Source organism: Danio rerio, chromosome 21 (assembly GCF_049306965.1).
Source record: "Danio rerio strain Tuebingen ecotype United States chromosome 21, GRCz12tu, whole genome shotgun sequence".
Taxonomy (NCBI): Eukaryota; Metazoa; Chordata; class Actinopteri; order Cypriniformes; family Danionidae; genus Danio; species Danio rerio.
In genome coordinates, this window is record NC_133196.1 from 42,149,293 (window position 1) to 42,162,584 (window position 13,292).

Consider the following 13,292-nt stretch of genomic DNA (forward strand, 5'->3'; position numbering starts at 1 on the left):
CAGCTTTAGGTGCAATTTAAAGGCTTAATTAATTATCTACACTGTTAGCCCTTACCAGGCTTTTTTAAAGTATAATACTGGCAACACTGTTGCCAGCTACTCACTGTAATGGTTTGGCTACAGTGAGTAACTGGCAACAGTGTTGTCAGTTAATTACAGTAATAGAGCAGTAGCGGTTACTAACTGGAAACTGCTTACAGTTACTTACTGTACTGTAGTGTTACAACTCACAGCATTATACTGCCCACACATTAATAGTATGTCATTTAGAGTTATTGTAGTGTTACTAAAATTGATCAGTATTTTTAATAGTTATTATATTAGAAAGCATATCAATTCTTCAGACAAATGTATTTTATTGTTTTGGCATCAAACAAATATACAACAGAAAATGTACAACAGAGAATGTTCAACAGAAAATATACAACAAAATTAAAGAAATCTGCAGACATCAATACATTTTCTATTTAAATTAAACTAAAAGGTTCAATTAATAAACAACACATGCAGTGTATAGCACAGGTGTCAGACATTTAAATATCATCTGACATATAGCAGAGGGCCACAGGTCTGCACAGTTCAGCATTAACTCTAATTAAACACACCTGATCAAACTAACTGAGGCTCATTTGAAGTCTACAGGTAATGTTGAAGCAGGGTGGGAACTAAACTCTGCTGGCTGCAGCCCTCTGAGTTTGACAACATTTAAGCAACTGCCAACATTTATCACAATCACAGATCCAATAAAAAGCTCCAATATAAATTAACTAATTAACAAACTCCATCTAAAGCAAAAAAATAAAAAATCGTTCAGCACTGATCCTCATGTTGTTCCAAACCTGTAGTAATAAAAAACTAAACAAATAACCTGATTTATGCATTTATTTAAGAAACCTTTTGTTCTAAAAATACACTTTTAATTCAGTTGATGTTTTCCAGTCAACTTCATTGAGCCTCTGCAAAAAATGCATGGAAGTGCTGTTAAGAGAGAGATTTTTTAATTTCGCCTTTAAATGTTTGTCGTTCATATATAGTATAATACTTTTTAAATAAGCTCTAATGTGGCATTACTTGACTCCTGATATACAAGGTTACAATAATATAAGGTTAAAAACAAAAACAAAAAAGACCAAAAGAAAACAAAACAATTAAGTTTTTAAGTTTCAAATAATTCTTAAAAAGTTAGCATATCAAAAGAACACACACACACACACACACACATACAGTTGAAGTCTGAATTATTAGCCCCCCTGAATTTTTAACGCCTCTGTTTATTTTTTTTCCCAATTTCTGTTCAACGGAGGGAAGATTGTTTTAGCACATTTCTAATCATAATAGTTTTAATAACTCATCTTTAATAACTGATTTATTTTATCTTTGCCATGATGACAGTAAATAATATTTGACTAGATATTTTTCAAGACACTTCTATACAGCTTAAAGTACCATTTAAAGGCTTAACTAGGTTAATTAGGTTAACTAGGCAGGTTATGGTAATTAGGCAAGTTATTGTATAACAATGGTTTGTTCTGTAGACTATTGAAAAAAAAAATTGCTTAAAGGGGCTAATAATTTTGTCCCATTAATTGTTAAATAAAAACTGCTTTTATTCAAGCCGAAATAAAACAATTAAGACTTTCACCAGAAGAAAAATATTATCAAACATACTGTGAAAATTTCATTGCTCTGTTAAACATCAATTGGGAAATATTAAAAAAAGTTTTAAAAAATTCAAAAAGGTGCTAATTATTCTGACTTCAACTGTACTTACTCTAGATATGGTTAGAAACAGGTTTGTCAAAAAAAAAAAAAAAACAGGCACACACATTAATTCTCAATAAAAAAGTTTAAAATAATCATAAATACAAAAAACAAAACAAAGTCGGCAACACAGAGAATCCAAAGGCTCCAATCTTATTATTTTTTACTTAAAATGTTCAAGAAAACAAACTTTTCTATTGTTGTAAATTCACAGTTGAAAACACAGCTCTGAGAAATACTTAGCAACAAATTCACAACCTGGGACCTGAGAGTAGAGGTTTGCGAATACCTGTGATGATTCCTGTGCACGTTAGGAAACTGAAGAGATTGGAATTTATTGTTTTTTATGTGTATACAATCTGCTTATTTTCCAAAAAGACTGTACATTATGGAAATAGGCAAAATCCAATGAATAAATTAAATGAAAGTAATGTAAAACGTTATATGAGGAGAGGCTAACTAGCTAACAATGTGGCCAGTTCAAGACAACAACAATATAACTTAATACACAGATTTACAAATCCTCAAAAACATTTGAACACATTTTTCTTACTCATTGTAGATTTACGACTTAAAACATCAGACTCTGCATCTGAACTGCTAAACAGAGAATGGAGCACTCAGAAGTAAACAAATCCAACACCTGACTCCCTTAAAGGGCCAACATTTTCTAAATTTTTTATCACAATTTTGTGTTTAAAATAAGACAGACATCCTGTGTATGTGTGTGTCAATGTCTAAATCATTGTTTTTTTGCATTAGGTTAATGCAATGTTCTATATATAGCACAATAAAAGCATCAGAGTAGATGAGACAGTAATGGTTGAACAGTAATTTACCATTTGTTATCACAGTTACTACCTGTAATGGCTACATAAAGTAAATGACTGTAATTTATTCTTTGCACAACACAATTTCATACAAATCCTGCTCGTTTTACGGTAAAATACTGTTTCCTTTTATTACAGCAGAACACTGGCTATTTTACAGTTATTTACTGCATTATCTACAGTAAGGGTTAACACTGTAGACACACTAGGGTATTGGGCCATTAAAAAGTCTTTGAAAAGTCCTTCGCCTTTGTCTCTTTATACATCAGGGGTTGCCACAGCAGAATGAACTGCCAACTTATCCAGCATATATTTGCAACATAAAAACTCCACACAGAAATGCCAACTGACCCAGCCGAGACTTGAACCAAAGACATTCTCGCTGTAAGGCGACAGTGCTTACCACTGAGCCACCGTGTTGCTAATAATAATACAGTTTTTCTCAGAGGCTTTGGTGCATTTCTCACAACACTATTTACATTTGCACAACAGTTCATGCATTTCTCAAAACAATTAGTCATTTGTGCACATCCTAGTAGCAGTTTCTCATTCCTTCTAACAAATTGCAAATGCTTTCATCCAACTATATATATATATTTATTTATTTTTCCCCATTGGCTTTGGTGCAATTCTCACAACAGAATTAAAATTTTTTAAATGTTATTTTTATTCATTAATTTTCTTGTCGGCTTAGTTCCTTTATTAATCCAGGGTCGCCACAGCGGAATGAACCGCCAACTTATCCAGCAAGTTTTTACGCAGCGGATGCCCTTCCAGCCGCAACCCATCTCTGGGAAACATCCACACACACATTCACACACACACTACGGACAATTTAGCCTACCCAATTCACCTGTACCGCATGTCTTTGGACTGTGGGGGAAACCGGAGCACCCGGAGGAAACCCACGCGAAGGCAGGGAGAACATGCAAACTCCACACAGAAACGCCAACTGAGTCGAGTTTCGAACCAGCGACCTTCTTGCTGTGAGGCGACAGCACTACCTACTGCGCCTATGTTTTATATATTTACACTGTAGATATACAAATTTCACAGGAACTGTAGTTAGTTAAATACATATTAGATACATTAAATACATCACAACTTTTAAGTTATAATATTTTACATGGGCGAAATGATTTTTATGGTTACTATTTTTACAGTTTGGTTGTATTTGTTTAACTAAAGGCAGAGCATTAGAAACATACATGTACATAAAAAAAAGTACACACACTGCAAAAAATGCTTTTCTTGCTTAGATTTTTTGTCTTGTTTCTGGTCTAAATATCCAAAATTTCTTATATCAAGAAGCATTTTTTAGACAAGCAAAACATATTGCCTTGTTTTGAGAAAGAATATGCTAATATTAAGTCAGTTTTTCCTTTAAACAAGCAAAATATTCTGCCAATGGGGTAAGCAAATTAATCTTGTTTTTTCTTTTGACATAAGATTATTTTGCTTACCCCATTGGCAGATTATTTTGCTTGTTTTAAGGAAAAACTGACTTAATATTGGCATAATATTTCTCAAAACAAGGCAATATGTTTTGCTTGTTTAGAAAATTCTTCTTGATTTAGGAACTTTTAAATATTTGGACTAGAAACAAGTCAAAAATTCTAAGTAAGAAAACCATTTTTTTGCAGTACAAATGATACAACTTCTTGACTGTAGATAGATTTCCAGATAAATGTTGAGATGTAAATGTTCTGCAGTTTTATTCTGGTTTCTTCATCTACCACTGCTGATTTCAGTTTATAGATCTCAACAACATACAAATCGAGTAAGTCTGTTGAACACTGCCAAAATGCTTTTCTTACTTAAATTTTTTGACTTGTTTCTAGTCTAAATATCTGCATATTTATTGTCTAGACCAGCAAAACTTATTGTCTTGATTTAAGAAATAATATGGCAAAATGAAGACAAAATGAATACGAGCAAAATAATCTGCCAATTGGGTGAGAAAAATAATCTTGTTTTAAATCGAACACAAGATTATTCGCTTGTTTCAAGGAAAAACTCACTCAATTTTGGCACATTACTTCTCAAAACAAGAAAACATACTATGCTTGTCTAGAAAATGCTTCTTTATTAAAAAATGTTTAGATATTCAGACTAGCAAAGACAAAACCTTTTGGTAAGAAAAGCATTTTTTGCAGTAAAAAAGCTTGTGGATTCATAATATGATCTCTGACAATGTTCTGAGCTAGTTTCCGCCTGAACTGAATCAACTGCACTGTAGCAGCAACAAGTTAGCAACTAGCATGTTAGCTTCTGTAAAGTTAAGAGGCAGCAGTAAACACAATGTCGTGGACAATGAAGGACAACATGGAGCTGTGAAGCAGTAAATGTGCAGACATGAAGAGATGTGATGTCAGCGACTGCCGGACACTCACTGGGGGCAAAGGTCAGAGAGACCAGAGACAGAAAAGCTGACTACACTCCTGTAACCCTCCGCTCTCTGCCCACACTGAACATCCCGCTTTATCCCACAGATTCCCACATGTCTACAAAGGGAAAATATCTATACCAGTGATGCTCAAACTAGGGCCCGTGGGCCAAAGTTGACCCAAGGTAATCTTTGATTTGGGCCACCGTCCCATCTGAGGAGAGAATTATGGAGAACATTGGGGAAAGTGTCTTTAGACATCGTCATTTTGAATTGAACATAACCTTTTTTGTTTGTTTGTTTTATTGCTGAGCTACAAAAAAGCAAACTAAAATTGAATGCTTCAATTAAATGTTGTAAATGAATCTGATTTTTAAAAAATGCACAAAACATCGCAAATGCAAAGCTTGACTTGTGTATTCGGCATTGAACTCCATTGTGTAATAAATAGGGTTGTGTTTGTTTTTACTGTAATAAGTTGATCACTGCATTAGTTTATAAAGATTTTTTTTAAATATTAGGAAATAAACAAAAAATTACTCCTATTAACTTTAATGTAATACAATTTTCTATATTTACTGTATCTCCGGCCCTGAGCCCCCAATCAACTTTGGTTTTTGGTCCCTTAATAAGAGAAAGTTTGGGCACTTCTGTTCTATACGAATATTGCAAATGACATAAAAGCTTTTAATGTTTTTACGCCAGCTTGGGTTTTGTAGTTTTTGCAATTTTGGCACTCGTTTTTTCTGAAACTGGACTAAATTGAACCAGGAGACTTTGTCAGAGAATGGAACAGATGTCACAAATTATATTTTACACTACAAAAAGGCATTTCTTAGAGCTTTTGTCTTGTTTTAAGTACAAATATACAAATTCTTAAATCATCTTTTGGACAAGTAAGAAATATTGTCTTGTTTTCTGAAATGAGTCAAAAATTAAGTGAGTTTTTCCTTAAAACAAGGGTAATAATCCATAATTTTTTAATTATTTCATGCAGATTTAGTGATGCATAGAGACATATCATTTTTTCAAAACAAGACAATATTTGTTACTTGTCTAGAAAACACTTCTTAATTTAAGTATTTTTGATATTTGGACTAGAATCAGGACAAAAACTCAGAAAAGCCTTTTCATACACTGCAAAAAATGCTTTTCCTACTTAGAGGTTTTGTCTTATTTCTAGTCCAAATATCCAAATATTCTTAAATGAAGAAGCATTTTCTAGACAAACAAAACTTATTGTCTTGATTTAAAAAATAAAATGGCATAATTGAGTGTTTTTTTCCCTAAAACAAGCTAAATAATCTGGGGTAAGAAAAATAATCTTTTAAACTTTTAAAACTTTCCCAGTGATGAGTTGTAACTTAAAGGGCATCTGCTGCGTAAAACATATGCTGAATAAGTTGGTGGTTCATTCCGCTGTGGCAACTCCAGAATAATAAGCCAAAAAGAGAATGAATGAATAAATAAATTAATAAATGAATGAATAAATCAAAAACAAGACTATTTTTCTTACCCCATTTGGCAGGTTATTAAGTTTGTTATAAGAAAAAGGTCACTCAATTTTGGGCACATTATTTCTTAAAACAAGCCAATATTCTTTACTTGTCTAGAAAATGCTTCTAATTTAAGAATATTAAGATATTTGGACTAGAAACAAGACAACAACTCTAGGTAAAAAAGCTTTTTTTGCAGTGAATGAAAAATCTTTTTTTTTATTTGAGTGTCTTGTTTCTAGTTTAAATATCAAAAATTCTTAAATCAAAAAGCATTTTCTAGACAAATAACAAATATTGGCTTGTTTTCAGAAATTATATGTCTTTATGTATCACTCTGCAGTGTATAGGCTTCAATTTAATTTGAACCAAACGTGTAGTTACAACACTTAGCCTTTGTAGGGCAGAAATGTTCAGGACATTCTGAAGCGTTACAAGCAGAAATGTGAGGTTTGCTGACACACTTTTGCTCTAATTTGAACATAATTTTCAGGAGTTTTAGGATTCTTTTATTGAACTTCTTGTGAGTGGATTTTTTCTGTGTATGTACAGGTTTTACTTTCTCATGACAGAGGGGTGATTTTTAGGAAAAGAGCCTTTATCACAGAACTGTTTCCACCCCCGGGTCCTGCTGTGAGGCTTCAGTGTGTGGGCTGAACATCAGCCTACAGTGACCCCATACTGACCACTTGTTGAACAGTCGATTCTGAGCATTTCAAGCATGCTGACTAAACATACTGTCCGGTCATCACAAGCTTTGAAACAAGGCTTTCATTTATATGTACAAAATGTTGGAAAATATTACTTTTATTCAGCAAGTATGAGTTTAACTGACCAAAAGTCACAGTGAAGACATTCATTTTTGTATACCTTATTTTTAAACATCGTCTGTTTTAGTATACAGCATATACAGCATGAGTGAATACTAACAGCAGTGAAGACATTTCTAAGGTTACAGAAATTGCTTTTATGTACATACAAGAATTCTAAAAATCTGTATCATGGTTTCATTAGTACATTAGTACACACACACTTGTATATATGGTTTATGAGGACTCTCATTGGGCATAATGTATTTTATACTGTTCATTCATTAATTTTCTTTTCGGCTTAGTCCCTTTATTAATCTGGGGTCGCCACCGCGGAATGAACCGCCAACTTATTCAGCATGTTTTTACCAGTGAATGCCCTACCAGCTGCAACCCATCTCTGGTAACCACTGAGCCACCGTGCTACCCTATTTTTAAAACACACATAAAAAAATATTTAATTAATGTTCAGTTTACTGAAAGACTGTGAGAGTACCATACACCAGGGTTTCCCAAACTTTTGAGCCCGCGACCCCAAAAATGACAATGCCAGTGACTTGCGACCCCCAATATCCTCTGAGGTGGTATTAAATACAGAAACCTGGCATGCAATGGTGCACACACACCAATAGACCCAAGTCTATTCTTTGTTTAATTTTTATAATGTATGTCAGTGCTGTTAACGGGCCAGAAAGTTTACCCTGGTGTTATAAAACCAATCTGCTGCATCTGACGCTATTGCTGTGTCTTTAATATATTGTTATTACCCCAGGAGTCGCATTCCAATAGTAACTATAAGCTACTATAGTAACTATATAGTATATAGTAACTATAAACGACTATTTTTTCTCTTCAGTAGGTTATGGATAAAATGCGGTAAATCTTATAGTTAAATAAATAGATTTTTTTAAATCACCAGCGACCCCCCCCCCTTCATTCTCCTGCGACCCCTCGGGGGGTCCCGACCCCCACTTTGAGAACCACTGCCATACGCCATATTGTTCTAGAATCCCTACAAAATACAGTTCTCTGATTTATGGCTGTCTTTGGTCTCTAGAGCCATTTTTAGCTTTTGCCAGAAGATCTTGTTATCTTCTCCAGGTTTGGGCCAGCGGATGTAGGTTCGCTTCTTCACCAGTTTCCTCAATCTGTGGTACGGCGAGAGCTGGTGTGTGGGAATGTCCTCCAGAAACACCAGGATCAGCACATCCTTCTGCTCATCGAAAAGTCTGAAGCTAGCAACCTGCACCTCACTGGAGCACCAGTTGCTCTTCAGGTAGTTCCTGGTGATCAGACAGATGGTTTTGCGGCTGCTGTAAATGCCGTCAACGATGTTGTCTATAATTGGCCTCCCTGGTTCAAAGTCTCGGTGATGGAGGCACAATCTCCAGCCTTGCTCTCCTTCCAGTTTGGGAATGAGTTCCTCCATTACCCAAGCCTCATCTAAGGTGTTGTAGGAAATGAAAGCGTCGTACTGGAACGTCTGACCGCTTTGATTCCTCCTACTGTCGTAAAGAAAGGCCAAGAAGAGGTAATATGTATAAACCACCTGATAACGCAGAAAATTCCAGATAAATGACAACAGGAGGGTGAGGATGACCAAAATACTGCTGCAAACAAAGCAGATGTAATCCCAGTTAAAGGTGCAGGAATCAGTGTTAAATTCAGCTAAGCTTGTGCCTCGTAAGGTGCGAGGATAGCTGCACGTGTACCTGCTCAAATAGTACACCTGCGTGGATTCATTCTTCTTGGCCCAGTCAATGAAAAACGCATTGTTACAATCACAAGTGAACGTGTTGTTCTGCAGGTCAAGGACTGCCAGTCGAGGCAGTGATTTAATCAGAGTTTCGTTGACGCTGTCAATCTCATTCCCGGAGGCTCTCAGGGTTGACAGTTTGTTGAGATTTGCACCGAGTAAGAAGTTGAGTGAGCGTAGCTGAGTTCTTGAAATAATAAGTTTGGTCAGGTTAGGAATAGGGTGGAAGAGCTCAGGTGGGATCGCGTCATCTTCTCGTAGAGCATTCTTGGAAAGATCCAAAAACCAAAGCTGTGGGGTGAAATTGAATAGGTTTGGATTTAGTTGATTGAGATTTGTGTTCCCGATATAAAACATCTGCAAAGAGGATAAACCTTCAAGCAGATTTGAGGGAAGTTGTCCGATTCCACGCCGCTGACTGTACAGGGACAACTCTCTTAGGTTCTTCAGGTCTTTAAAAAGAGGGTATTTCAATTTATCGTATGCAAATGAGATGCTGTTGGCAAACAAGTCGAGGTTTTGGAGGTTGGGCATGCCTGAGAATACATTTGGGTGTGTAGTTAACGTTTTCCCTGTTATTTTGTTTGATGAGAGAAATAAAGAGGTCAGGTTCTCCAGTCCTCCGAATGCATAGCCTTCGATCTCTGAAATCTGATTGTCCTCTAAGGACAAATTGTTTAGCTGTGGCAGATTTCCGAAAGTGTGACTTTTGATTAAGCTTAGCTTATTATAACTAAGCTGCAGCTCCTTTAGGAAATATGGCCCATTGCTGAAAACATCATCGATCTTTAACAGATTATTAGTTCCGAGTCTGAGGACTTCAAGACTCTTGAGGTCCTTGAACAAACATGATCTAATGGATGAGATTTTGTTACTGTACAAGTACAGAGTTTTCACCTGGGTTAAATTGGCAAAGTCATTACAGGAGAGCTTGTGGATGTGGTTTCTACTGAGATCAATGAACTCCAGACTGGTGAGAATTTGAAAGGAGTTTGTAACTCGGGTCAGTTTATTGATTTGGAGTTGCAGTTTTTTCAGTTGCTTGAATCCTCTGAACATACTCTGGGATAAATTGGATATTTCATTGCCTCCTAAATCTAATTCGCTCAGCTCAGAACAGGGATCAAACATGTGGTTGGTAAGGTGTTTTATTTTGGTAGCAATTAGCCGCAGCACTCTAAGCATCGGAGAACATACGCTAAGCAGAAGGCTAGTCTTGTTCAACCGAACGTTTCCATTAAGTCTGATTTTATTTAGTGTGTTGTTAAAGCTCTGAAGCACATTATCAGCAGTCTGAATTGACATGTTTACATCCATGAAGTACAGGGTTTTCACTGAAGCCAAGTACGATTTTTCTGTGACGTTCCATGCCATGGTTCCATTATGACCACAGTAGGATAAATCCAGGTGATTGAGAGTTGGAAATATATTGTTTGTGAGCTGAAATGCTGCGAAACGGTTGTTGGACAGATCAAGCCTTTTTAATGACAAGGGTTTTGTTGACAATTCAGAGGAGTTGAAAACGTTAAAATAGTTGCTTCCGATGTACAGTTCCTCTAAATATAGCGATGCAAGAACTGGCTTGACGTCGTCTATATGACGGAGGTGATTTTTGGATAGGTTTAACACTTGTAAACTGTGAAGTGTGCTGAAAGCTGACTCTTTGATGACGCTGATATAATTGCGATCCAGTCGTAGCACCAGCAGATTGGTTAGGCCTCGTAACATACCGTTTGACACTGCATTCAATCTGTTGCTGGCCAGATTGAGATCGGTTAAGTTAAAAAGACTGCCAAATGCACCGTCTTGAATCTTAGAGATTTTGTTGTTGGATACGTTCAAGTATTGTAAGTTTAATAAAATGTTAAGGTCTTCAATCTGGATCTGTGCAAAAGAATTGAAGGAGATATCTAAAATCCAGGTATTGTTGGGCACCCGCGGAATCGTGAAGAAGTTCATTTTGTAGCAAAGCACTTTTGGCTGTGTCTTGATGTCTTTTTGAGAACTGCTGATTGTGCAATTGGTTAAGGAAAATGTGCTGCAAGGGGAAACCATAGCACAGATGGTGATACAAACTGTTATTTGTTGTAGCGTTCCCATGCTTTCTCTTGATTTCCTTTTCATTTCTCTTCAAATGAATTTGCCTTGGAAATGTCTGTTTTTAATATGTGCCTTTCACCCTGCCTTCTAGAAGCATTTTCCTACAACAAATATAATAAAACAAATTATTCAAGTCAAAATAAAAGCAAAATATATAAAAATACATTCAAAATTAAATGTAAAAGGTGCTAATTATCGTTTGAATTCATTCATTCATTTTCCCTTATTCGTCCCTTTATTCGTCAGGGGTCACCACAGCAGAATGAACGGACAACTTATCCAGCATATGTTTTACACAGCGGATACCCTACCAGCTACAACCCAGTACTAGGAAACACCCATACACACTCAGTCACGCATATACACTACGGCCAATTTAGTTATTTCAATTCACCTATAGCACGTGTGTTTAGGGGAAACCGAAGCTATTGTTTAAATATGTGAAATTAATGAATAAATCTTTAAGACATATAAACATATGATGTCATTAAAATATATCAAAAGTTTGATGCTATCATGATTACTGTACAATGATGAAACAAACTGTTCCTCTCACAAGCATAACAAAGAATCTTATAGCGCAACCTGAAATACTTCATTCCAGCAACACGGACACGAGCAGCAGAAACGTGTTGTTTGTGACACTTGTAGAGCCGAGATAGTGCTTAAAATAAGCAGTTGGCTAGAAAATAAAATAATATTAATAAATAAAATGAAATAAGTATTTTGATAAATAGAATTTGATAAATTCAGAACTTTTCAAAACTAGTGGAATTACAGTGTGTGATAAATATGTAGCCATTTGGCATATAATTTACATTTAATTATCATTTTCGTCTTAAAAAAATCTGTTTTCATTCATTCATTTAAACAGAACATAACAGAACAGAAAAGATTAGAGCAGAACACTTACAATGTGCCTCCAGCCGCACAGCTTCATACACAGAAATGAAACCCATTCTCCCAAACTCCCCTAGTATTATGTTATGCTGTAACAGGAAGTAATGTAGCTAAGTGGCAAAGCTGATGGAGAAAAAAAAGCAGAAGTAAAACCCATATATAGCATGTGCACATCCTGTAAACCTATAGGTCTATATACAGTATGTGATACCTGTGACAGGCTATGTAGTTTAATCTGATTACTCTCAGATAAACTTTAATACTTTATCTGACACTTTTTTCATATTATTAATATTATTATTATTTAATTGTATACAGATACATGTGCATCTGCTGGATTACTTCATACTGTACTATTACGTAATTTCATTTCTGCTTTTGACTTGACCAGCTTGAAGACCATGATCCCCAGAGGCGTGCAGTCAGTAACGACTATACAGAAAAGTTTTCTCATGTGACTGAAAGCTCGATTTCCTTCTGTCATAGGAAGACGTTTATTTCTGTTAATGATCTATGGCTCTGGAATGCGGTGTGTAAACTCTCTCTGGCTTTCACTCTTTCGCTCGCTTCATATATGGAATCAATGAAATAGACAAGTTTGTGATAATAAAAACCTTCTTTGCATCGCAACACATCTTTTGTATGTTTGCTGGTTAGGTTAAATCAGCAAACAGTGAAAGTTTTCCAAAGTTCCCATATAATTTCATTTTCGGGGCCAAAATGAGAGAGAACATTCTTTGTAGGTCTTTTTTGTTTTTTTGGTAACCAAAAACTATCCGACAGTTTATTAAGAAACATTCTCCTAAAATAGACAAGCTTGCTAGAGGAATAAATACATATTTAGCTATTAATTTAGCCTATTCAAGTCCTGTGAAAAGATGATGCCAACTTTGAGGTCTCCATAATCCTGAACCAGGCCTAATCCTGAGCAGATGCTGTGGTGGTCATGAGAGGAGAGAGCATAAGACTGATTCCTGAAAGACCCAGTGACTGACCAGTCTCCGCATTGATCTTTTGGGCCAGCCTGTACAACCACCGGTGACCTGCTCACACCTGCAGCCTCTCCACAATAGATGTAGTGTTCTCCAGCCTCCGGCGCATAGACTGCAGCTGAGCACAAGAAGTTTTGCCAGAGGAGAAATGGCCGTCCCCTACTGAGCTTGGTTTCAGATTTTTTTCCCTTCACTTTCATCAATTTGAGAATTTTTGTTGCTCACCACTGTCATCATGGCTTGCTTGGTTTGGGACTTGTGG

General features: G+C 35.9%; 1 protein-coding gene across 1 annotated transcript; it reads right to left on the minus strand.

Annotated features, from left to right (window-relative positions):
• Nucleotides 1–8,214: 8,214 nt before the first annotated feature.
• tlr22 (toll-like receptor 22) lies at nt 8,215–12,101 on the minus strand. Its single transcript, NM_001128675.2, has 2 exons — nt 12,052–12,101; nt 8,215–11,239 (listed from the first exon to the last, which is right to left on the minus strand). The coding sequence occupies exon 2, from the start codon at nt 11,160–11,162 to the stop codon at nt 8,295–8,297; it is 2,868 nt and encodes a 955-aa protein (NP_001122147.2). The 5' UTR covers nt 11,163–11,239; nt 12,052–12,101; the 3' UTR covers nt 8,215–8,294.
• Nucleotides 12,102–13,292: the final 1,191 nt, after the last annotated feature.